Source organism: Sciurus carolinensis, chromosome 18 (assembly GCF_902686445.1).
Source record: "Sciurus carolinensis chromosome 18, mSciCar1.2, whole genome shotgun sequence".
In the NCBI taxonomy this organism is placed as follows: domain Eukaryota; kingdom Metazoa; phylum Chordata; class Mammalia; order Rodentia; family Sciuridae; genus Sciurus; species Sciurus carolinensis.
This window is the reverse complement of record NC_062230.1, coordinates 20514300-20540353: the sequence shown is the minus strand read 5'-3', so window position 1 is coordinate 20540353 and position 26054 is coordinate 20514300. Positions and strand designations below refer to the sequence as shown.

General features: G+C 42.0%; 1 protein-coding gene and 1 non-coding gene across 3 annotated transcripts; both read right to left on the bottom strand.

Moving 5' to 3' along the window:
• Nucleotides 1-3814: 3814 nt before the first annotated feature.
• On the bottom strand, nucleotides 3815-22637 carry LOC124970713 (eukaryotic translation initiation factor 3 subunit C). Of its 2 annotated transcripts, XM_047534208.1 has the most exons (21): nucleotides 22599-22637; nucleotides 22295-22434; nucleotides 20029-20094; nucleotides 19754-19943; nucleotides 18952-19077; nucleotides 18726-18780; nucleotides 18484-18593; nucleotides 17986-18113; nucleotides 13772-13931; nucleotides 13532-13635; nucleotides 13013-13154; nucleotides 12696-12821; nucleotides 12471-12564; nucleotides 11345-11535; nucleotides 10888-11112; nucleotides 6621-6984; nucleotides 4708-4867; nucleotides 4548-4613; nucleotides 4374-4461; nucleotides 4109-4271; nucleotides 3815-4009 (listed from the first exon to the last, which is right to left on the bottom strand). In XM_047534208.1, exons 2-21 carry the CDS (start codon nucleotides 22393-22395, stop codon nucleotides 3927-3929), a joined length of 2742 nt encoding a protein of 913 aa, XP_047390164.1. In that variant the 5' UTR covers nucleotides 22396-22434; nucleotides 22599-22637; the 3' UTR covers nucleotides 3815-3926. The 2 variants fall into 2 exon arrangements, with proteins under 2 accessions (XP_047390164.1, XP_047390165.1); XM_047534209.1 differs by lacking the exon at nucleotides 22599-22637 and having other exon boundaries at nucleotides 13532-13632; nucleotides 22295-22592.
• Nucleotides 20655-20761, bottom strand: LOC124970852 (U6 spliceosomal RNA). The gene has a single exon (XR_007106223.1). It is a non-coding gene; the product is annotated as a U6 spliceosomal RNA (small nuclear RNA).
• Nucleotides 22638-26054: the final 3417 nt, after the last annotated feature.

Genomic DNA, 26054 nt, shown 5'->3' with positions numbered 1-26054 from the left:
GAATTCATCTGCATAATTTTTTTTTTTTTGGCAGGGGGAGCGGGTATCAGGGATTGAACCCAGGACATTGAGCCCCATCTCCAGCCCTTTTTATTTTATTGTAGTGCTGGGGATTGAACCCAGGGCCTTGTGCTTGCAAGGCAAGCACTCTACCAACTGAGCTATATCCCCAGACCCCTTTTTATTTTTTGAGAAAATATTTTATATTTTGAGCATCTCACTGAGTTGCTAAGGCTACTCTCAAACTTGAAATCCTCCTGCCTCAGCCTCTCAAGCTACTGGGAATACAGGTGTGCATCACCATGCCAAGCCTCTATAATTATTAGGGTTTCAGTTAGATTTAATAAAACTCATGTTGGGAAGTTATTTTTCAGAACTTGTGTTCAAGCAGTTTTCACCTATATTTTCTTAAAACTCAGAAAGATACTTTTATTTTTGATACTTGGGATTGAACCCAGGGACATTTAAACACTGAGCCACATTCCCAGCCCTTTTTTGTATTTTATTGACACAGCGTCTTGTTGAATTGCTTAGTGTCTCACTAAAGTGCTGAGGCTGGCTTTTAACTCATAATCCTCCTGCCTCAGCCTCCCAAGCTGCTGGGATTACAGGCATGTGCCACCACACCTGGCAGGAAGATACTTTTAAAAATCTGCACCTTTAGATTACACAGAGGGAAAAGAGAAGGAGAAGGCAGCGGGGTATGAAAACTAGAATGTGACAGCCATCATGACCCTATGTACATGTGTGATTACACAAATGATATGGATCTATATTGTACACAACCGCAGAAATGAAAATGTGCACCCCATTTGTGTACAATGAATCAAAATGCAGTCTCTGTAGTTTTAAAATATCTGCACCTGAGCTTGTTTTTTAAAAAGCTATATTTCATCTTAGATGTGCTCCAATTCAAACTTCTTTTGAAATTTCCTTTGAAAATAATTTGTGGAGATGGGAGTGATGGCACATTCCTAAAATCCCAGCAACTCTGGAAGATGAAGCAGAATGCACTGCAAGTTCAAAGCCAGCCTCAGCAACACAGTGAGGCCCTAAGCAACTTAGGGAGACCCTGTCTCAAAAATAATAATAAAAAAAAAAGGGACAGGGATGTGGTTAAGTGCCTCTGGGCTCAATCTATGGTACCAAAAAATAAAATGAAAAAACTAAAGAAAAATTATTTGTGAATCTGTGGTTCATTTATAAATTATTGTTTTACTTTCTCAAAACTTAAGAGAAAAACTTGTGAATGAGTGAAGTTTTTTTGTGTGTGAAGGATGTGTATTGTTTCCTCTCCAAAAGGGAAAGCCAAAGCCAAATCTTGTCCATGTGCTCTAGGCCTGGCAGGACTGCCATGCTGTACAATTCCAGGGCACTGCAGTCACCTCATATCTGTAACAGGTTTCAGCAAATTATGATCCACAGATGAAATCTGGTCTGATTGTTTTTGTACCATCAGTTAGTAAAAATGGATTTTACATCTTAAAGAGGTAATAAAAAGAAAAGGAATATTGTTACCAGTGAAAAATAAATCCTTTAGCTTCACTTGCCCCTAGTTGACCTAAAAATCAGTAATTTTGGAGGTCACAGAGCTGGACAATATTCGTCTCTGACTAGCTTCAAAGTAGAGAGCACCTCAATGCATGAGTTATGATAATCCTAGGTTACTTTCAAGGGACCTGAAGACAATTGTGATGCTCTTCTTGGGCCTTGGATGTCTGATGGATGACTGGAACAGGGTGGAAACACTAAGCATCTCTGTCTTCATATTATATCTGTGTCCTGTGCTGCTTTAATCTCTGGGTCAGATTCTACTCTATGCTGTAATGCAGACATGTTGATCATTTTCCCAAAAAATTATAATAAAGGGTTAACTTGACCTAAACTTGACTAGTCTGTTTCAGGGCTATACACCACCAGCTGCCATGACTGAAAACACCAGACTATGAAAGGAGTAAAGGGTGGCACCCAAATTCCTGGATCTCCACTTATCCCCAGAAGAGATGTGAAATACTCCTTTCCTTCATAACCTATCCATCTCCCTCATTCCTCCTAACCTGTACCTGTAACTCCTCAAACACTCAGAATTGAGAAACTGGAAACTGATCTTTTCTTCATTCTTTGGCCAATGAATAAAGTCCTCCTTTCTTTCTCCACAGTACTCATCTCTTGGACATTGGTCTTTCTGTGGGACGAGCTTTTGAACCTGGGTTTGGTTACAATGTGACAGAAACATTGACTGCCTACTGTGTACATCCCTTACTTCTTGGTTATATAATCTCAGACTTCTGTGGGCCTCAGTTTCCTTATCTATAAAAAATAATAGGGTTATTCCAAGAAGATTGAATGAGATATGGCATGTAAAACACCTGGCATGTAAGAAGTCAGTAATGCTGGCTCTGATATTACTCATTATTATAGTTTGCACAACCATTTAAATAACTCACTTTGAAATCTTTGTTTTTCCCCTTCTGTGATGGACTAGGTAGTTTTGCCCCTCCCCTTCTTTGTTAGCAATAAAATGCCAAGTTTAAATGAACACACAACTATCCGACTAGAGGCTTTCCTACAGGGTGGTAGGAATAAGACGAAGATCTGGTCAATAGACCAGTGTAATTTCCAGGCCCGCTATGTCCTCTTCCTCTTCATATGAGCTTGAACAAGGAGACTTGGGGCTAGTGGAGCAATGGACCCAGATTCCCACAGATCTTGTGGAACAGTTGTTACTTAACCCCAAGCCTGGACCACCTAGCTACCTTTGAATTGTCACAAGAGAAATACCCTGTTTTGTTTGAATATCTGTTCCAGAATCTCTTAGTCTATAGTTGAATTAATACATGTTCCAAGCTCTTATCTTCAATTACTGCCCCAAAGACTCCTCAATCTCAAAACCTGGAACAAACCAACCTCATTACCAGAGCTCCCTGCATATGTGCTGTTTGTGCATCCCTAAATAATACAGAATAATCCAAATATTTCTTGATAAGTCTTATTTGTTTATCCTCCAATCAGACTACACCATTCTTCACTTCTTCCACTACCAGATCTAACGGTCACAGAAACCTGCAGCCTGTTACACGCACACCTCCTTCAGGCTTCCATTCGGACCTCCCATTCCAGCTACCCTGGCTTTAGATGCTTTTTGCTTTCTAAGTTAGCTCTGCCTCCAATTTCACACTTTACAATGCTGCGTCAATATCGTTCCTACACGGGATTCCTTCATGTTACTCTGTCTACAAAAATCCCAAGCATTAAAGGCTTTCTCAGATGCCCCAGCTCAGGCCCCACTCACCCCAACACTCCCTCACTCTTCCATCCCTCTGCACTTGCTCTTTTCCTCTGCCTACAACAGAGGTGAAGAATCATTTTCTCAAAATTTCCAATCTATTGTGGAACAATATTTTTATAAAATTATGTTTATTCTTAATTATGGTCTCCATCATGCCCTAACAGGTAACAGCTGATCTACACTGGTCCCTGAACCACACTTCACACTGATCAAGATTAACTTTCCCTTCTCTGTGCCTGATGAACAACCACCCACCCACCCCTCAAGGTCCAGCTGTCTCTACCACCTCCACTGTGCCTACCCTAATGTTTTGCCCCACAGTCACATTCTGGTTAATATACCTGCCATGTTTTTCATGTCCCTTTTTTAACTGCTCACATTATTATAATTTCCTGCTAAATGTCAAAAGAGTTCCAAGTTCTTTGAAGTCAGGGGTGTACCCAATCCATCCTGTATCCAAGCCTTGCTCCTGTCATGAGGTAACTTAGAAATCTAATTAGCAAATGAATGAGACCAACACACCTCTGTGGCAACATGCAGAAAATTAGGAACAACTTTAAACAGACCTTTAATGACTGGGGTGGGTTTAGGACTAAAAGTCTGAATGGTCTAGGTCATCGAGACAGAAGTGGAGAGTTCAGTAGGCTGTCTGAGACTGCTGTTGGCGGTAGCCACCTCGGCGCATGTAGCCCTCGTTTTTTCGGTAGCCATCCTTCTGGTCTGCAGGAAAGAGATGGGAAGAAAGTGGAGGGCACGAATGCAGGGAAAGGCAGCAGAGGGCTAGGGCCTGGGAGAGGACAGGGGACTGGAACCACTCACCTCGGAAGTAGCCACCGTAGGTACCCTGCTTGTGGTCAAACACCCGTTCATTATTCTCCACCAGGCTGCCCAGCTTCTCGGCCAGCTGCAGAGCCAGGTTCTGCTGGGCAGTGGGCTCAGTGCGGTGCATCACCACTGTCTGTGTTGGTTGGTCTAGGGAGGCCTGATGAAGGCAAGGCAGAAGAAGGGACGTGACACCAATCAAGACCCTTCTAGTCTGCTCTCTCCAGGACCCCACCTGCCATTACCACCACATGGCTCTTACCATCAACTCTTCATTAATGATCATCTTGCTGATGATGGAGTGCACAGTGGGAAGATCCAGCTCAAACATGTCTGATAGGGTCTCCATGCTGGGGAGAAGGAAAGCAGGGAGTGGGGCAGTCAGTCCCTTGATTACAAAGCTGGGGCCTCTCTGCCTTCCCAGAGCCCATCCTACCTGATGGAATCATAGACACTGCTGTAGGTGAAGAGGTAGGTCCTCAGTGACTCTTCCTGGATCTTCCTGTGGAAAGAAAGCAGAAAAGGAGGAGGTCCTGAAGGAAGGAGACCAGTCAGTCTTTTCTTTCCCACAGACGACGACCTCCTTCTCCACTCACCTAACCAGCATGGTGCGAACTTTGTCAGCCTCAGGGAACAGGTCCCACACTTTCCCATTCATCTTCTCGTTAATGATGAAACTATGGCAGGTCTTCCAGTCGCCCATTTTCATGGCCTTGGAGGCAGCAACCACATGTTCCCTCATGGACTCAGGGGGACCTGAAAGTTGGGAATGAGAATGAGGCAGGACCTAGATATTCTTAGGACCAGGACTCCTGTCACCATGAGCTCTGCTCAGGAAGGAACATTGGTCAGAGGGCAAACAACTAGACAAAGACACTCTCCCAGCTCTCCACTAAGAAGTAATGGAACTGTACAAGTCACTTGATATCTGAATACATTTACTTAGGTTTAAACAAAGCCAATTATTCTATTTTCACCTTCAAGATTTTTGCCATATCCATACACTGATATCCTGATACACTAATAGCAGCTTCTTATTATTCAAAGTGGCTCGTTTATTTTCCTTAAAAAATTCAGCCTCAGAATCATAATCTAATAAAGGACATCTATCTAAAAAATTCAGCCTCAGGCTGGATGTGGTAGCACACACCTGTAAACCCAAGAGACTTGCGAGGCTGAGGAAGGACGATCCCAAGTTCAAGATCAGCCTCAACAATTTAGTGAGGCTTTAAGCAACTTTCAAGACCCTGTCTAAAAACAAAAATAAAAAGTGCTGGGGGTATGGCTCAGTGGTAAAGCACCCCTGGGTTAAATCCTCCGTACCAAAAAAAAAATTTCAGCCTCAATCTAAATCATCTATGTGAAATCCCAGGCTTGTATGCATTCAGGCACCCAAATACTTTCTTAAGAAATGAGCCAGGAACACGGCAAACAAAAATTAACTGGAATTCAGGGTAAACAAAGTACAACATTGCTAAGACTGGATATTAACATGACAGACACCAGAACAGGTACAGCAAGTTCAAATGTATTATACTGATCTGGACCAAATAATGTATGAATAAAACTAAGTGTAAAAAAAAACAGACACCTTCTTAGACTAGCCTCCATTGTAACACTGTTGAAATGCTGGGGGAATATCTATCTACAAACAGAAACTGCTTTTGACCACACCATGAACAATAGTTAGAGGCACAGACTGCGTAAGTCAGAGAGCCCTTCTCCACAGCTCCAACTTTAGTTCTTGCCAAGGTTAGCTCCATGGAAAGGCAGCCCCAGGGTTGCCAGACCCACCTAAGATGTGAGAAATTCAGATTTCCACTGGAATTTTTTCCATCAAATAAGACATCACTATGTAAGTCAAACCAAATTTGCCTCAGGGGAACCTGCACTTAAGGATGTCATTTGAAGGACCAGCAGAGTAGTAGAATACATATGTGTACGGGGATATAGCAATGGAGAGCAAGTTTGGCTCACTCAAGTCCTTCTATTCACCAACTGCACAGGAAAGGCACAGTTCAATTCCTCCCCCAGTGAATCACAATTCAGTCCTCAGCAAAAAGTGATCAGAGCAAAGACTGAGGATGCAGCTCAGTGGTAAAGTGTCTGTCCAGCATAAAGGCTTTAGGTCTGATACCTAGTGCAGGCATACACACTGAGAAGTGATCAAAGGAGTCACTATTTGTGTAGGAAGGGAGGAAAAAAAGGTTAGAGGCACATATTAGCTGTGGTTAAAGTTGTGCAAGTCACTTTAACTTCTCTGTGCCTCAGTTTCTACATCAGGAAAAGGGGATAAAAAGGGAACTTATATCACAGTACCGTTAGTAAAGCGGATTAGACAAATTTTCATTTGTAAAACATTCAGAACAGTGCCAGACAGAGAAGGTATCACTAAACCAAATGGAATCACTGAGTGGGAGTGGAGTGGAGTGGGAGTACTTCTCTTAGTACTTAATTATAACCCAACAGCAAAGGAAATGCACTGCACTAATGTGAGCTCCGCACTCACCCAGCAAGGGCTGCCGCTCGCCCACCCGCAGCTGGTGATGAAACTGCTTGCTGATCATGCGTCGGCGAGCATCACTCTCGTGGGCAGCCATGTAGGGGATCTCCAGGAGCATGGCAGACACCAGATACACACACTCCAGCAGCTCCAGATTAATGTGCAGGTGGAAAGGCACCTGCCGGCGCCGCTCCACCTTTTCCTGCTCCTGGTTGCGCTCCTGCAGGCTGCGTAGCAGCAGACCCTGGCCCAGAAGTTCCTTGGCCCGGCCACTGGACTGGATGTCTAGCAGCGCATTGTGCGCATCCTTGGTCAGGCCTTGGCGGAAGGCACAGATGCCCAGCTGTACCATGGTACGGTTGTACAGGATCTAGGGGAAAAGGGTAATGTACTCAGGTGTCAGCCACAGGTAAATTGTTCATTTAGTCAACAAATTTAAAGCATCTACGATGTGCTGAGTACTAGGCAATGACCTGTGGATATAGAACAAAATAATTACACTATGAAAATGATTAATGTTACAGAGGAAAAAAATAAGAGAGGAAGTAAGAAAGGTGCTTGTGTGGTAATGGGGGCTTTCTTTCATTTATTTTTTCCTTTTTACAGTACTGGAGTTGAACCCAGGAGTGCTCCACCACTAAGCTACACTTCCCCACTCTTTTGCTTTTTATTTTGACATAAGGTCTTGCTAAGTTGTTGAGGCTGATCTCAAATTTGTGATCCTCCTGCCTTAACCTACCAAGTAGAGGGATTAAAGCAAGCATCACACTGCTCACTTCATGTTAATGATTTTTATTTTTCAATATTGGTACCAGGAGAATGAATTCGGGGACATTTAACCACTGAGCCACATCCCCAGCCCTTCTGGCTTTCAACTTGGGATCTTCATGCCTCGGCCTCCTGATCTGACCACTGTTCCTGACCACATTAAGGATTTTACAATGGGAAACCACAGGAAGGTTTTTGAGCAAAAAGGTGATACAATCTGACTTAACAGAGTTACTCTGTCTTCTGTAGTGAGACTAGTACACAGAGACTGATGGACACAAAGGAAAGAAGCAGAGAGCGATCAGGAGGAAGATGGTTGTTTTGACAACCATCATTTGAAGGAACGGAAGTGATAGATAACATGTGGTCAGAGATAGAGATTTTGGACAAAAATGGCTGGGGAATATGAAGTGATATGTCAGAGAAAAATAAGAATCAAGGATGATTCAGGTTTCTGGCCCAAGCAAATGGAAAAACAGATTTGCCACTAATAAGGTAAGTTGAAGAGATCTAGGGGCAAAGTCTCCCTCCAACCCCCAGTACTGGGGACTGAACCTGAGTCCTTTAACATTGACCTACAACTCTAGCCCTTTTATTTTTCGAGACAGGGTCTAAGTTATGAGACACAGCTGACCTTGAACTTGTGATCCTCCTGCCTCAGCCTTTCAGGTAGCTGGGGTTACAGGCATGAGCCACTGTGCCCAGTCTGGTGCACACCTGTAATCCCAGTGGCTCAGAGGCTCAGGCAGGAGGATTGCGAATTAAAAGCCAGTCTCAGCAATTTGGCGAGACCCTAAGCAACTCAGCGAACCCTGTCTCTAAATAAAATATTAAAAAGGGCTGGGAATGTGGCTCAGTGGCTAAGCACCCCAGGTTCAATCCCTGGTACAAAAAAAAAAATTTACAAAAATACTAGGAGATCAACACACCAGTCATAAACACAGATGCAAAGAGTCTTAAAAAATATCAGCAAACAGGAGCCTATGTGCAGTTCAGTTGGCAGAGTGCTTACAAATTCAATCCCTGGCATAAAAAAAGCAAAAATGCAAACAGAATCCAGTCATATATGAAAGATAATATATCAGAACTAAATAGGGTATATCTCAGGAAGGAATCAAAGGTTGGTATAAAAATCTGAAATCACAGTTCATCCATTTCATGAGCAGTATAAAGAAGAATAAGTATATACTTTTGATAGATGCAGAAAAAAATTTGACAAAATTCAAGATTTAGGCTGTGCGCGGTAGTGTATGCCTGCAATCCCAGTGGCTCAGGAGGCCGAGGCAGGATGATTGAGAGTTAAAAAAGTCAGGCTCAGCAAAAGAGAGGCACTAAGCAACTCAGTGAGACCCGTCTCTACATAAAAAACAAAACAGGGCTAGGGATATGGCTCAGTGGTTGAGTGCCCCTAAGTTCAATCCCTGGTCTCTCCTCCCCCGGAAAAATTCAAGATTTAGTTCATGACAAAAATTCTCAGCAAATTAGGGTCAGAAGAGAACTTCAATCAGAGAAAAGGTATCTCTAAAAACTGTCATGGTGAAAAGATGACTACTTCCCAGCTCACCTGAGAACAAGGCAAACTGCTCTCATACTACTTTCATTCAGTGTTGTCTTAAGAGATTTTAATTACTGCATCATAAGATAAACAAAAAAGAAATACTGCTAGCTTAGGAAAAGATCATAATTCAAAATCTGAAGTATGGTTTCTAATGGGTGCATTTCACTTCTGCAGCACTATCATAAAGCTGAAAAACTGTACATCAAACCATTATATCAGGGACCATCTATAGTAGTAAAACTACCTATAAGGAGATGACGTGATTATATAAGTAGAAAGTAATCTATAAAATAACAAGTAAAATAAATTTACAAAACGGCAAAATACAAAGATTAATTGTAGGGCTGGGGCTGTGGCTGCACTGATAGAGCACTTGCCTAGCATGTGTGAGGCACTAGGTTTGATTCTCAGTACCACATTTAAATAAATAAAATAAAGGTGGATCAACATCTAAAAAAATTATTAAAAAAATAACTATTTTACATACAAGGAGTTAATAACTATAAGGTTAAACAAACTGCATTTAAAATAGCATAAAAATCATAAAATATATTCAGGAACAATCTACACTGAAAACTAAAACCGTAGAGAAAAATAAGAAATTAAGAGATAAAGAACAGGATTAAATGGTTTAAGGGCTGGTGTTGTAGCTCAGTGGTAGAGTGCTTGCCTAGCAAGTGTGAGGCACTAGGTTTGATCCTCAGCACCACATAAAAATAAATAAATAAAACAAAAGCATTGAGTCCATCTACAACTGAGAAAAAAAAATTAAAAAAAAAAAAAAGGTTTAATACTGGTAAATTGTTAATTCTCCCAAAATTGATTTATAGGTTCAAAATAATCCCAGCAGGCTTTTTGTACTCATTGGCAAACTGATTCTAAATTTATGTGGAAAAGCAAAGGACCCAGAATATCCAAAGCAATCTTTTTTTTTTTTTTTTTAATATTTTTAGTTGTAGACGGACATAGTAGCTTTATTTTGCTTATTTAGTTTTTTACATGGTGCTGGTGCTCGAACCCAGTGCCTTGAGCGTTCTAGGTAAGCACTGTACTACTGAGCCACAACCCCAGCCCCCAAAGCAATCTTGAAAAAGATAAGTTGGAGGACTTGTAATGCCTGAGTTCAAGACCAACTATTATATAAAGGCTCAGCAATCAAGACAGTAGGGGAGTGGCACAAGGACATACAAAAAGATGAGTAAAGGATGGAACAGAGTCCAGAAAGGCCCAACCTCTCACAGAATCGTGTGGTTTTTCATTCAGTTTTTCAAAAGGTGCCAAAAACAATAGCGAAAGAAATATTTACTATAAATGATGCTGGTACAACTAGGTATGTGTGTGAAAGGAAAAAAGAACTTTGATCCCAACCTCATACCACAAGCAAAACTTGAGCCAAAATGAATTGTTATGTTTAAATATAAAAGCTCAAACCATAAAAAGTTATAAAAATAAGAATATCCTTATGGTCTAAGTAAGTAAAGATTTCTTTAGACAGGACTCAGATATCTTAAAAACACATTAATAGTAACTACACCTTTTATATAGCTTTGGCAATTCCTCTATATGAAGAAGCAAATACACGCAAAATTAGAGTCCCAATACATCACACTGCATTTGGGTCTTTCCCCTTAGTTGAACGACTTGAAGGGTCTTTTTTCTTCTAAGTAAGATGATCTCCTAATGTTCTGAACTAGACATACAGTAAGTAATACAAACACTGGTTAAATCTACAGCTCTCTCTATTCCAGAGGAACTTAATGCTGTTCTGTTGAGACAGTATAAAATATGTGTCAACATGGAGGAGGGTCAAAGAATACTGGCACTGACCAAGCATCTCCTTGGATCTACAATAAACGGACAGCGGCTTTACTGGTTAAACCAGTTTGTCTGGAGGACAGAGGCCTGGGCTCTTTTTCACCACTAGGGTCAGATGTCTCCTTAGCCTACCTGCACTGGTGGGTCTGCATGCTGAATATTGTCTTGTAGGTGGCTCATGAGCATGAGGTCACGGGCTTGATACCAGCGGGAGTGCAGAGCATGATGGTAGATGTGGCAGAGGATGGCGCATGTGCGGATCCGGTCTGTGCGGTCCTTGGCATAGATGTATTTGCAGAGCCTCTCCATCAGCACAGCTGAGTCCTCGCCCTCATTTTCAGCCTGGTCTTGTTCAGACTAGAAGAGAAGTTATTGGAGACAAATATTCAGCAAACATAATGGCTTTAAGTGGCTCAGATTCCAAAAATCAAAGATGAGACTTTAATCCAGCTTTATTCTAATCCCTCAGTTTCCCTCACTACTGTACCAAAAGTAGTTCCTAGGGAATAGATTTGCCATCAAGTCCTAACAGATTAAATAGCACAGAGTGACACATCTCTCTCCCTTGACACAACTGTCAGGTACTCACCTTTGAGGAGCCCTCAGGAGGGGTAAGCTGCCGCTGATGGGCCTTATAATCGAACTTGTAATAGGTGTGAAGGATGCGCCTCAAGTAGATGCGGCAGATTTCTTCAGTGGTGCCCTTCTCCTCCAGGTAGCGTTGCACACGCTCAATGATAGCACATACTTGTGCCTCGTCCTTCAGGTGCTCCACATACTCTAGCAGAAAAAGCATCCACACGCACCTCAGTCAGGCATCCAGGTTTTCCCAGCACCTGTCCCTAACAGATCCAGTTTGCCTCATCTGGTCTCTGCACTCATCGGGAAGTACTCCGTGCACCCTGGAAACTGTCCTCTCCCAGAACCTACAACCTTGCTATCCCAGGGCTTCGGAAAAAAACCTCAACTACCAACCTAGGCCAACAAGGGCCTGTGAGGTCTGGCACTTGCCCTAACCACCCCATGATTCTCCCCTGGCCTTATTTAAGCCTATATCACTTTTTATTCCTAAAACATGCCAAGCTCACTTTCTACTCCTCTGTCCAGTGCTCTCTTCTAATTCTTCCTCTGACCTCATCTCAGTTTCTACTTAATGATCTTCAACAATATCTAAAGCAGCCATCCTTCCAGTCATTTTCAAACTCAGGGTTCCATTACAATGTCTAATTCACATGATCCAAAATTATCCTGTTTTTGCTATTATTTGTTCAACTGCCTTTTTCCAGTACCAAACTAAGCTCCATAAGCCTGGAGATTTTTGGCTGCCTTGTTGCAGCACTACACCCTTGATTTAATGGGCATACTCATATTTTTACTGAGTAAACTGTCCCATACCTTTCCAATCCAAAGCTTCTGATCCAAATTAAACAAGCCGGGTAAAAAGATGCCCTGCCCCAGTGGTTCTCAAAACAGTCCCCAAACCAGCAATAGCACTTGGAAACAGGAGGGAAATCCAATTCCTGTTGTACCCCTCCAACCCCAACTGAATCAAAAACTGAGATTGGGGCCCAGCATCTTAACAGGTTCTCCAGTGTGATGCTGGGTAGGAAAGGGCTGACTTTTCGCTGATTTAGTACAATCCTTACAAACCCCTAAAATTAGTAATATTTCCTATACTTTCCTTCAAAACAAAGATCATGCTTACTTAGGCTCACCTTGGGAGTGAGGATCAGTATTTTGCATTATTTTGGTAAATTCTTCATCCATTCGTTCCACAAGAGTTAGGATACAGCCACGGACACGCAGTGGCTGAAGAGGAAAGCAAAGAAGGAATAAATTAGCCCAGATTTCCACCATAAATTTTGCCTTCCCTCTATCTCCATTGAGCTTCCCCAAAAGAAACATATACTTCCAGTTATCCTGACAATTTCTCCCTTTACCTGGTCAACATTTTGCAGGTTCTCACTTTCTTCTAAAATGTTCTCTCCAACAAAGATGTTGGGATTTGCAAACAAGATGTCCATCAGTTCATTAATGCAGTCCAGGCATTTCTGCCACATCTCCGGCTGCCAAAAAATCAGACAGCAGAATCAGAGGTCTGAGACTGGGAAAAGCAGATGTCTCCCAACAGCCTCTTCACCAAGATTACATAGTCAACTAGTAAGACTGTGTCCATAGCCCCAGATATTTTAAAACTCTAGGCACCTTTCCCTGACCCACCAATTTGGCCCTGAGATGATCCTCTTGTTGCCCTCACCTTCATGTATGTGGCCAGGTTGGGGTTGTAGTCATAGAGAGAAGCAATGATATTGAACTTGATCTTGACAATGACGCCCTCCCCTAGGTTGTTTTCAGAAGCAATCTGAACCAGCAGTTGTAGCAGTTCAATCTGGGTAGCACTGGAGGGGTAGAGAGCTGAGTGAGGCTTTGAAAACAAATTGAAAAGTCTCATCCTGTCATATAGGATGCCCTCTTCAGACAAGCAAAGCAGCCCATTTATGATATCCTTACTTTCACCATCTGTATGCTTGCTTGCTTCTCCTTTAAATTCCCCCCAAAAAACCCCCAGCAATAATGCTAACAACCTTGGAATGATATAAAATGGTTTCATACCCACAATTCTCTTCAGTCACCTAATAAAGGTGAATATTATTCCCATTTTACTTGTGGCAAAAGAGTCCCAAAATAGAGTTATTTCCTCACCAATCTCTGCTCTGTGTTCTAGAAAAATAGAGCTTTCACCCTACAATCCATAGCCCAGGCCCATGAATCTTACCGATCAGTTCCCTTCTTGCCTCGTGCCTGTAGGATCTCATTCAATTTCTTGATGACAACAGCATGGGTGATCTCAGTTCCCTTGGCAAACATTTTTGGCTTCTCCTAGGCCAATACATATCCTGTCATGTGCATGTCAGCAGGAATCTTTTACCTTTAGTTTTCCCCTATTCTGACCAGGTGGACACTTGAATGCTGTCCCAAATTGCTCCCCAGTTCATTTTAATTCTAAAGTCCTCACCTTAACAAGGGGCACTCCACCTCGGACCCTTTCCCACTCCCCGCCTTCATTGTCTTCTTCCTCCTCATCCAGGCGCTTAGATTTCCTATCATGCTTCTTCTTGGCTTTGTCTTCCCGTTTCTTTTCAGCTGCCTTTTTGTCCTCCTCTGTGGTGGGGGCTCTGCCAGAAGACAAAAGATGAAATACCAGTCCCCTCCCACCACTGAAGCTTCCTCCTCCCGTGAACTACTGGCTCTTTCCCTCCACTACAGAACCAAGTTGTGCTATACAACAATGACCTACAGAGCAGACTCAACCATGACCATAACCAAAGCCAGGGCCACAGAGCATCTAAATGTGCTGGACTGCTCCCCAGTGGATGGATCTGTCACCAGATTACATCCATTAAAATGTTACTTTAAAGGGAAGGGTATGGCCAGGTCCATTAAGGTGCTGACCAGGCTGCTGCAGACACAACCTGCCATGTGGCTCCAAAGCTAACCTTCAATGTTAAAAAAAAAAAAAAAAAAAAAAAAAAAAAAAAAAAAAGAATAAAGAAAAAAGAAAAAGAGAAAAAAAATCATAAACAACCTAAGTTTGTTTGTTTGTTTTTTTGATAGTTGCTCTATCCAAGCTAGCCTTTGTTACAAAAACAGTCACTAACAGTCAGTTTACATTAAAAAAAAAAAAAAAAAGTGAAAAAATAGTCTGCTGTTCTACTGACTTCCCCATCTTTTCTTTCATGAAAATTGATTTTTCTAAACTGAATTTAAAAAGAAAAAAACTTCAATGCAAAAAAAAAAAAAAAACAAACTCCACAGGAAAAAAGATTGTTATCTCAAAATGTCATTTGATGCTGCCTGAACCATCTCCAGATTTTTAATTATTACATAACAAAAAAATGAACCAAATGACAAAATTAAGTTAAATATTTAAAAGTTTGGATGTTTTCGTAAGTAGTTTATAAACATGTCACTTGCATTAAAATTTTGTCTTACCAAAATGCTTTGACTCTTAAAAATAAAATAAAATAAAAAACACCTTATGGATTTCCCCCCCATATTATTGTTCCCTACTTTACAGGTTTTGCAAATATGCAAAGGATGTTCATTAAGTTGAAACATCTTTGTTCACATCATCTCCATAGCTCTAAAGAAGATCAAAGGAGTTAATGTTATTTTTAAAATCAGTGCTTCAAATCTTTGCCACCTGCACCTCAGACAGAGCATTAATCACCAGGATATAAAAAGAATGCAAAAACTTAACACCAAAAAAACAAAAACAAAAAACAAATACCCCAATCAATAAATGGGCACTTCACAGAAGAGATATAATTGGTTAACAAATATATGAAAAAATGTTCAACATCTGTAGCAATTAAAGACAAGGAAATTAAAACTACACTGAGATTTTATCTCACTCCAGTCAGAATAGCAATTATGAAAAATACAAGCAACAGAGCCGGTCCTGGTGGCGCATGCCTTATTCCCAGCAGCTCAGGAGGCTGAGGCAGGATGCAAGCGTTCAAAAGCAGGTGCAGCAAAAGCGAGGCACTAAGCAACTCAGCGAGACCCTGTCTCTAAATAAAATACAAAAAAGGGCTGGAGATCTGGCTCAGAGGTTAAATGCCCCTGAGTTCCTCCTGAGTTGAGTGTCCCAGTATCTCCTCCCCGCACCCCCCACCAAAAAAAAAAAAAAAAAAAAGGAATACAAGAATACAAGTAATGGGCTGGGGTTGTGGCTCAGTGGCGGAGCACTTGCCTAGCATGTATGAGGTTCTGGGTTCCATCCTTAGCATCACGTAAAATACACAAAGTTAAAAAAATACAAGTACCAATAAATGTTGGCAAGGATATGTGGGAAAAGGTACACTCACATTGCTGGTGGGACTGCAAATTGGTGCAACCACTCTGGAAAGCAGTATGGAAATTCCTCAGAAAACTTGGAATAAAGCTGCCATTTGACCCAGTTATCCCACTCCTTGGTATATACCCAAAGGACTTAATATGAGCATACTATAGTGATGCAGCCACATCAATATTCACAGCACCTCAATTCAAAACAGCTGAGCTATGGAACCAATCTAGGTGCCCTTCCAACAGATGAATATCCAAGAAAATGTGATATATATATATATCATATATACACATATAATGAAATAATACTTGACCATAAAGAATGAAATTATGGCATTTGCAGGTAAATGAATGGAGCTGGAGACTATCGTGCTAAGTGAAATAAGCAAATTCCAAAAACCAAAGGCCCAATGTTCTGTCTGATATTTGGATCCTTACATACAATGGGGGTGAGGGAGAATAGAAGTATTCTGGATTAGACAAAGGGGAATGAAAGGAAGGAAGGACAGGAATACGAAAGATAGTCAAATGAATCAGACATCACTTTTCTGTGTTCATATATGAATACATGTTCAGTGTAACTCCACATCATGTACAACCAAAAGAATGGGCAGTTATACTCCATGTATGTATAATACGGCAAAATACATTCTACTGTCATGTATAACTAAAAAGAAAAAAAAAATTAAATTAAAAAATCAGGGCTTCCACAAACTTAATCTTTCTTGGCCTACAGTTTTACTCCTAACCCTAAGGTTTCCTTCCATCAGCACAATGAATTCTTATCCTATGAAATTCTAACTAAAAGACCTAAAACTTAGGCTTGACGTCCATGACAAATTATACCTTGGTATAGTAATATCTTGTTAGGAAATTATCAGAAGATGGATATCTACGTTATCAGGTACATATCTAACAGATGCAAGCTGCAGTTCTGGACTTAATACAGCTAAGAGAGGAAAGATTAACTGAGAGACACCAATAGAAGTCAGGCCTAAAACTACATTGTACAATGTGAAGGACCACTCCACGCTTTCTCAACCACAACTATTAATAAATTCCCTTGATATATATCTTTGCTTAGGATCCTAACAATGCAGACACTATCTCATTAAATACCCTAAGGTCTCTCTCTCTCACACACTCTTGCTCACCACCCTCAAGAAGTAACTTTTAGAAGCAGAGAGACAGGTCAGTCGTGGTATCAGGGGTGGACAACTTCCTCCAAAACCTTAAGACCAAGATCCATAACCCAGGCCTGGGGTTGTACCTTAGTGGTAGAGCTCTTGCCTAGCAAGCGTGAAGCACTGGGTTCAATCCCCAGCACCACAGAAAAAAGCTAAATAAACAAAATAAAGGTATTATGTCCATCTACAATTAAAAATACATAAAAAAAAAATCCATAACGGAGCTAAGACATTTTATTGTTTACATTTTCTCCTCTTTCACTTCTTTTATGTCATTTTTGCTCATCTCTACTGTTATCTTTTCAGTGATTAATTATACACAAGTTTAAAAACAAAACTTTGTTGCTCATGAGTTCAAAATGGTCACTTACCAAAAGGATTCAAGACACCCTTTATCAGTATGTTCTTAAGAATTTCTATCCCAACTATAAATTTGGGAACCTGTGTAATCTGTAAATTACCTCTAAAATAATAAAGTTTAAAATTTTAATGATTTTAGTCACAATCTAACATATTCCTTAAAAATTAACCAAAATAAAATTTACCTCAAATATTGACAGTAAAGATCAAGTCAATAAGATGTTGCAATAAACAACATCTTATCATACCTGGGTACTCTGGAAAAAACAAATCATTTACTCAAGTAATAAATAAGCCACAGGCTACTAGTGCATGCCTATAGTTCAAGCTATGCAGGAGGTCGAGGCTAAAGCTGAGGCAGGACTGAGAGCCCAGGAATTACACACTTTTACACACACACACACACCATTTGATTAAAGTTAACTAAGCTGATTCTTAAAAGACATTCTTCTAGATAGGCTTTTAACCCAATTTGAAAATTAAGTATGGGTTTTAAAATACTTCTAGAGACATTATAGACAACCTATCATATTTTCTAGAAAATCCATAAACAATGATTGGTTTACTCAAGGCCCTAAACATCTTGCTCAGTAAAAGAGGTGCCAAAGTGAGATTTAAATATTTGGACTCTGGAGCCTTCAAATCCCATATTCAGAACTTACTAGCTTTGAGACCTTGGCCAACTAATATACTTGACTCTCTTGAGCCCTACTGTAAAATAGGAGCAGTTAACATTCTTAAAATGACTATAAGGAAGAAGCAACAACCTTCAAGATGACTGAAGGCTTTCTACTATTCCCACCACAGCCGTAGGTCCCATTTCTTTCCTTACTTTTTAAGGAATCTTGAGGCCAGTGCCGTTTGTTTCCCTTCTTCCTCCTCTGAGTCTGAATCAGAAGATGTGGAACCTGTGTCCCAGTCTTCATCATCTTCAGAATCTTCTGAGTCCTCATCTTCATCCTTACAGGGATAAAAAAGGATCAGCAGGAAGATAGGGAGACTGGTCTCTCTGCTCTCCCCGTATTTCAGGGATTTTTAGAAACAGAACAAGAGTGGTTATTCATGGGATCAAGATATCAGAAGCTGGAATGAACCACCTAGACCTAGACAAGTTACAACTTGCCCCAAGGACATATCTCCCCAGGGCCAGAGCTGGGCCCAGATTCCGGTTTGCTCAGTGCTCTCATCTAAGAGGAAGCCTGTTCTCAAATCAGAGTCCACAAAATTCCACCCCTTCCAACCCTAGGGTTCTCTGAGTCTTTTCTTCTTTCCAGGGGCCCAAATGGCATCTGGTGGGCAAATCACTCCTTAATCTAACCCTGGCTCTTACATCCATCTTTTTGAGGAATTTTCGGCTCTCCCCAGAAGGAGCTTCTGATTTCTTCTTCAAGAACGCTGCAGCACTGACACCATCCTCATCTTCATCCTCATCTGATGAGCCTAGTAGAAAAAGGGGGAGAAAAAAATTAGAATGTGAAGTATTAGACTGAAGAGCAACCAAACCCAGGGCAATGAAACCCCTAACTCTGGACTTCCTAACTATTTGCAATAAGGCCATCGAGATTTTCTCACCTTCTGAATCCTCCTCATTCTTCTCTGCATCTTCATCTGCAGACTGCTCAGGGTTCTGGACAGCGGAAATTGAGAGATAATTACGGATGCCTGCCAACCACAATCCATCCCCCCCATCACTCACAATTCCTTTTCCAGTCACACTACCATTCGCTAATGCTCTTTTGAGGGACTTATGGGATCAATGACCCCACAGTTTAAAAAGTCTGCCTCCAGCATCCCTAACCTGCTTGTAGTTTGTGATATGAGACTCAAAATCTCGGTTGTATTTTCGGATCTTCTGGCGCAAGGTGCTCAGAGCCTTGGCATTATTCTTGTTCATCTTCTTCTTCCCTTCTTTATCTTCCCAAAGCTAAATGAAAGAGGCAAGAAAGGGAGAATAGTAACTTGAAATTAAGTAGTATTTACTAAACTTCAGGCTCTGCCACCACTTTTTTGAAGGTTGTTACCTATACACCATTTGCACTACTTATAAACTACACGTTAACTTTTCTTTTTTTGGTGCTTGGGATTCAACTGAGGGCCGATGTGCATACTAAGCACATGCTCTACCACTGAGCTACACCCCCAACTCATTAATTTTTTTTTTTTGTACCAGAGATTGAACACAAGGGCACTCAATACTGAGCTACATCCCCAGATCTTTTTATTTTTTTATTTTGAGACAGATCTCATTGCGTTGCTTACAGTCTCACTAAGTTGCTGAGGTTGACTTTGAACCTGCAATCCTCTTGCCTCAGCCTCCCAAGTTGCTGGGATTACAGGCGTGTGCCACTGCACCTGGCCTCTTGTTTTTAAAAAATCCTTTATATATCACTCTTAAAAGTACAAAACCATGAGTAAGAGATAAATACAATCAAGAGTCAAAAAAGGTTTTTCCCCTTGTTTTATCCCATTTCCTATATTCTAAGGAACACTGTATATAATAAGGCAAAGAATCCAAGAAGACATGATTACTGACAGACAGTTAGAAGCACAGCCAGGCCCATACCTCCCTGTTGATTCCCCTTCACCCACATGCATCACACCTCATTAAGATAGTCCTCCAGGTCAGCCAGGATGCGGATATAGAACCGGGGGACACCTTCCTTGTCCACAATACTCTTGGCCTTCCCATATGCTTTTCCCAGGAGCTCAAACTCTTCCAGGCACTTGGTGACATCCCGAATCTTCATGGCATTTCGAATGGTCCGGATAAGGTTCGTCAGCTCCTCAAACCTGGATTAGGGGCCCAGTGCCACATTGGTTTCATCCACCACAGGGAAAACTCACCATTGCTTCCAGAAATTTCCCATTGCCTCACCTCTTGTCCTTGGCACTTCGAACAACTCTCTTGGTATCTTCTTCATCCTCGCTCAGTAACAATGGCCTGTTTGGAAGGAAGAGAGACTATTAACCTCCACTTTTAGTTATTACATTTCTCAGAGGGGCAAGTGGCACCAAAGCACTCATGCCATCTATACCACACCTATCCTCTTTTGACTCTTGCTCTTCATAGACTCATATACAATTCTTTCTTTTAAGTTTACTTCAGATAAGGCCTTTTGTTATGTGTTCGTAGCACACACAAAAATGAGTGTCTATCCACTCATAGAGAAATGGAGTGCTTATTTACTGTATGAGAAAACTAATTACATAGAATCACAAGTTACTATAGAAATCTTTTTTTTTATTGTAAACAAATGGGATACATGTTGTTTCTCTGTTTGTACATGGCATAAAGGCATACCATTTGTGTAATCATAAATTTACATAGGGTAATGTTGTTTGATTCATTCTGTTATTTTTTCCCTTCCCCCCCACCCCTCCCACCCCTCTTTTCCCTCTATACAGTCCTTCCTTCCTCCATTCTTGCCCCCCTTCCCTAACCCTAACTCTAACCCTGACACTAACCCCTCCCACCCCCCATTATGTGTCATCATCCACTTAAAAAATATGGAACGCTTCATGAATTTGCGTGTCATCCTTGCGCAGGGACCATGCTAATCTTCTCTGTATCGTTCCAATTTTAGTATATGTGCTGCTGAAGCAAGCACTATAGAAATCTTAAAGGAAAAGAAAATATAGCCAGGCATGGAGATACATGTCTGTAATCCCAGGAGCTCAGGAGGCTGAGGCATAGCCTCAGCAACTCAGTGAGGCCCTAAGCAATTTAGTAAAACCCTGTCTCAAAATAAAAAATAAAAGGCTGGGGATGGAGCTCAGTGTTTAAGCACCCCTGGGTTCAATCCCTGGTTACCCCCCACCCCCGAAAAAAAGAAAGCGAGCCAGGCATGGTGCTGCAAGTCTTTAATCCCAGCTACTCAGGAGGCTGAGGCAGAAGAATTACAAGTCAGAGGTGGTCTCAGTAACTTGTCCAGTCCCTGTCTCAAAACAATAAATAAAAGGGGCTGAGGGTATAGCTTGGCAATAAAGCACCCCTGGGTTCAGTTCCCAATATGGTGGGGGAAGGGGTAGAGAAAAAGGCTGGAACAGAAAAGGTTTCAAGGAGCTGGCACCTAAACTAGAGCCCATAAAACATTTCCATAAGTTTGAGAGGCCAACAGCAAGGAAAATGTCTCAGTGTCTTTAACACCTCCATTTTAGTTTTCAATAATTTTCTTTCCCCCCCCATGATACTGGGGACTGAACCCAATGTCACTCTGACTGAGCTATATTCCAGCTTTTAAAAATACTTTTCAAACAGGATCTTGGCTAAGTTGCCTAAGTTGGCCTCAAACTTGTGATCCCCCTGCCTCAGCCTGTATTGCTTGGAGTATCAGCATACACCACAAGTGGCTGCTACTTTAATGAGACCAGACCACAGATCACAGTATCCAGTCAGCAAGAGGGCCTCCCTTCTTTTCTTTCCATTTTAATTTTTCCAATTATTTTCCATTTTTATGACAAGTGATGCTGGTTTTCCATTTGTGGGAGTGATAAGAAATCATATTCATATTAGTGTGCATATGTGCTTGTGCATGTACATATTAAATAGACCGGGAACACAACAGGAATAATGAAAAGTGGAATGTGAATGACAAATGTTTGAGAAAGGATATTTGCAGAGATGGGGAAGGGTATTCAGGTGGAGGTAAAGGACAGGAGTGAAAGATGTTTAAGAACCTGCCTACAGAACCAAGTGGCACATCAGGGGACATCCAGGCACTAAGCAAGCATTCAGGGTTTCGGTCTGAGGATTTCTCGGGGATAAGAAAAGCCATGATCTGCGGGGTTTTGGTTCAGACCAGTTCGATGTTGAGGGGAGGTGGGGGTGACAGGAAGGGCACGGGGGAGGCTCAGAGTCTGTGGACCGATAAGCCAATCAACAAGCAGAGGCAACGGACCCGCCAGCCGGAAGCGTCTCCCCGTGATCCCACCCTCCTACCCGGGGGCGGGGGGGGCTCCCACGGTTCACAACACCCCACGTGGGAGGGCTGTCCCTCCCACCCCGCTCGGGCGCCGCGCACACCATCCTGGGAAGGGCCCGCGGCGGCGCCGCCTCCATCCCCCGCCCTCAGACGCGGCCCTGCGCAGCCGCCATATCCGCACCCCGCGAGGGCCGCCACGGCGCGGCCCCTCCTACTCACTGTTTGCCGTAGTTACCCCCGACAGGTTTGGTGACGAGCTCCTCCCCGGACAGGGATGACTCGGACTCACTGTCCGAACCGGTGGTGAAAAACCGCGACATGGCGACGGCGCTGAGGGGCTATGGCCGGCGCGGCCGGACCTGAGGAAAAGTCGGCGAGTCACGGGCCACGAGAAAGAGCCCGGGCCAACAGCACCCCAGACCTCCGCTCCCTCCTCACGGTCGCCGCCCGTTCCCCGGCCCGGCTTCCTTCCTCGAAGCACGAGGCACAGAAAATAACAACCAGCTGAGCGCGAGAGTCACACCTCGAAAGCGAAACAGCGGAAACGCCGAGAGAGAGAAAGGCGGTGCCTTGCGTCACTTCCGATAAGCACTGACTAGCTACACTGAAAGACTACAACTCCCAGTAGACTCCGCGCCACACAGGGGCGGGGATAAGCTTAATGAGTCGGCGCTAGGACCTTGACAGGCTGCTTCCGGAGTCCAGCCCTACTAGGGGCATGACTTAAAATGCAAAATGCCCTGACTTCATTCCTGAACTGCAAAATCAGAATCGGAGGGCCTGTGCGCACGTGGTGCTGATGGGTTGCTAGATTTTGCAGCTAGGCTTAGAGCAAACTTCCTGTCAGACCTGTAGGGTTAAAATGCCAGTTCCGCCATTTCCTGAAACAAATTTCCTAACCTGTCTGTACTTCAGTCTCCTCAAGTCTTATGACTTATTTTATAATAAGGGCAATAATAGCACCCATTTCATAGCTTAAGAATAAAATCGTCTATATGAAGCATTTGAGACAGTGCCTTGTACAAAATAAGCATATAACATCAGTTAATATTCACTGAACATTATGTACATTTAAAATATTGATTTATTTATTCATTTTGGTGCTGGGGATGCAACCCAGGGCCTCACATGGGCTACATAAGTGCTGTACCACTGAGCAACGACCCTATCCTCCCTCTCCAACAGGAGCAATGTCCTAAGCATTGGTACACCAGTGAGCAAAATATAATAGATCCTAGATTTCACAAAGAACTCACATTCTAATGAAGTGACATAATAAACAAGTAAAGGAATAAAAAATAATTACAAATAGTAATAAATACTATAAAGACATTAAAGTGACTGGTTTGAGGAAGATTACTTTGGATTGGAAGATCAGGACTTCTCTGAAAAGGTAATTTTTAAGCTGAGATCCAAATGACAGGAAGGAAGGAGCCATGTCATCTAAGGAAAAGCGCATACCCAACAAGTGCAAGGGCCCTGAAGCAGAGATGAGTTTGACCAGATTCTGAGAATAGGGATAAGGCCAGTGTGTTATCAGGAAAGTAAGCAAGGCATTACCAGTATAGAAACAGACAATACTAGATCATGCAGGTCCTTGCAGGCCTATGGATTTAAATCCAGATGATTGGAAAAACTGTCAGTTGGGGGGTTTACCTCCAAAACTTTTTTTTAAAGGTGGTTCATTTTTAAATTCATTCATTCATTTTCTATCACTTTAATAAATCCTGCTAAAGTTTTTTTTTTTTTTTTTTTTTTTTTAGGTGTTCTCATTCTTTCAACACTTGCTGCATATCTGCTCATGTTTAGCATTGGAGGCACAATACTCTCCTAAAAGAAATATAGGAATTAGCAGTTTGCAGGGTAAGAAGGAGGAAGCCATTTGCCAGGAGCAGGTGCACATGCCTGTAATCCCAGCTACTTGGGTGACCAAGGTGGGAGGGCAGCAAGGGAAGACAGTCACAACAACTTACTGAAACCCTGTCTTGAAAAGCAGCAGGTGGAGTTGGGGATGTAGCTCAGTGGTGGAGTGCATGCCTAACATGTGCAAGACTTTGGGTTCAGTATCTCACACACACAGAGGAGGAGGAGGAGGAGGAGGAAAAGGAGGAGGAAGAAGCTGATTGAGGCATTTAAGATAGAGGAAACAAAATCTGAACAAAACCCTGGAGGCAGGAAAGCTCAAGATCTATTCATGGTTGGTGTACCAGGGGTTAAAATGTGTCAGGACCTCTTCACACACCCTGGCCTGTTCCCCTTTCCCCCTCCCTCCTCTTTTCCCTTGTCCTTTGCTCTGTTCTCTCTCCTCTCCCTCTCCCTTTCTCTCTCCAGTCCATTTCCCTTTTTCCTTCCTCTGCAGAGTTCCACACAGTTCTGACCTAATCCTCCTCACCTCCCCAAACAGAAATTGAATGCACTAAAATTGTCAAGGGAGCCCAAGGTAAAGGGTAAAGGAGGCTGGGAGAGAGGAAGATCAATGTTACTGAAGAGGAAGAAATGTAAATGCACACTAATGTGAAAGCTACTGATTTTAGAGTGGTTTCCTCTTACTCTGAAGACCCCAATCATTTGCAAAGAAAAAAAATCATACCAAATTCTTTATTTTTACTAATCCATTATGAAATCATTATGAAAAAGTTCCATTTCGCAGGGAGGGAGCTTTTGCAGTGAAGTTTTTGTTGAAGCTTAACATAAATTTAGATGTGTGAGAGATCCCAAGTACACAGTTTGATGGGTTGTCACAAAGGGTGCACACCTGTGAAACCAGTGCCCAGGTCAAGAAACTGAATGAGACCTGCCTCCCCCAGTCCAGCTCCCTTTCAGTATCTGCATCAAGTCACCACCCTGCAGGCTTCTTAAATTTGATTTCTTTATTGTGAAATATTTCAAACATAAATCAAGAATAAAGAATATATTGCAAGCGGGGTACGGTGGCACAGGCCCATAATTCCAGCAGCTCGGGAGGCTGAGGCAGGAGATCATCAGTTCAAAGCCAGCCTCAGCAACTTAGGGAGGCCCTAAGCAACTTATTGAGATCCTGTCTTGAAATAAAAAATGGAAAAATGATTGGGGATGTGGCTCAGTGGTTGAGTGTCCCTGTATTCAATCCCTGGCTGAAAAAAAAAAAAAAAAAAAAAAAGACTATATTGCAATGAACATCTACATACTCACAATCTACCCAGCACTCTCAAAGGTCATATATCAAATACCACATTCTGCATTAGCAGCAGCTTTTTTTTTAATTTAAAGCAATGATAAAGTACAGAGGCCCTGAGTTCAATTCCCAGCGCCCAAAAAAAAAAAAAAAAAAAAAAAGGAAGTCTTAATGAACAGTGTTCTTGGTACATTGGTAAAAATCTTTAAAGCACCTAACATGTGCCTGGTCCTATTACATGGATGATCTATATTTTAAAATAATACATGTAGGACTGGGGTTGTGGCTCAGTGGTAGAGCACTTGCCTAGCACCTGTGAGACACTGGGTTCCATCCTCAGCACTGCATATAAATAAATGAATAAAATAAAGGGGAAAAAAAAGATATCAGGAACTGGGCATGGTGGCGCACGCCTGTGATTCCAGCTACTTGGAAAGCTGAGGCAGGAAGATTGCAAGTTCAAACCCAGCCTCAGCAGCTCAGCAAGACCCTTTCTCTAATAAAAAATATTTTTTAAAAAGGGCTGGGAATGTGGCTCAGTGGTTAAGCACCCCTGGGTTCAATGCCCCGTTCCAAAAAAAAATGCAGATATTAAAAAAATAAAATAAAATACTACATAATACTACATATGTATTATTATACATTGTAAATGGTATAAAAGGAATATAGTACAGAGAAACTGAATCTCCTCGCCACCTCACCCTCTGCTTCCTCAGCTTCTCTCCATGAGGCAAACACAATAATCAGTTCATAGTGTTATCTTCCAGGTGCTCCTTTTCTCTCTCTCCCTTTTTTTCTAGATACAGAAATATGAAAGGCTATAGA

Excerpts from the sequence above, each read along its gene's own strand:
- LOC124970713 (XM_047534208.1), bottom strand. The coding sequence starts at position 22,395 with ATGTCGCGGTTTTTCACCACCGGTTCGGACAGTGAGTCCGAGTCATCC. Across the intron at positions 6,985-10,887 it reads ATGCAGACCCACCAGTGCAG|ATCCTGTACAACCGTACCAT; the intron begins GTAGGCTAAGGA and ends CTTTTCCCCTAG. Across the intron at positions 4,614-4,707 it reads GTTCGCACCATGCTGGTTAG|GAAGATCCAGGAAGAGTCAC; the intron begins GTGAGTGGAGAA and ends TTCTTTCCACAG.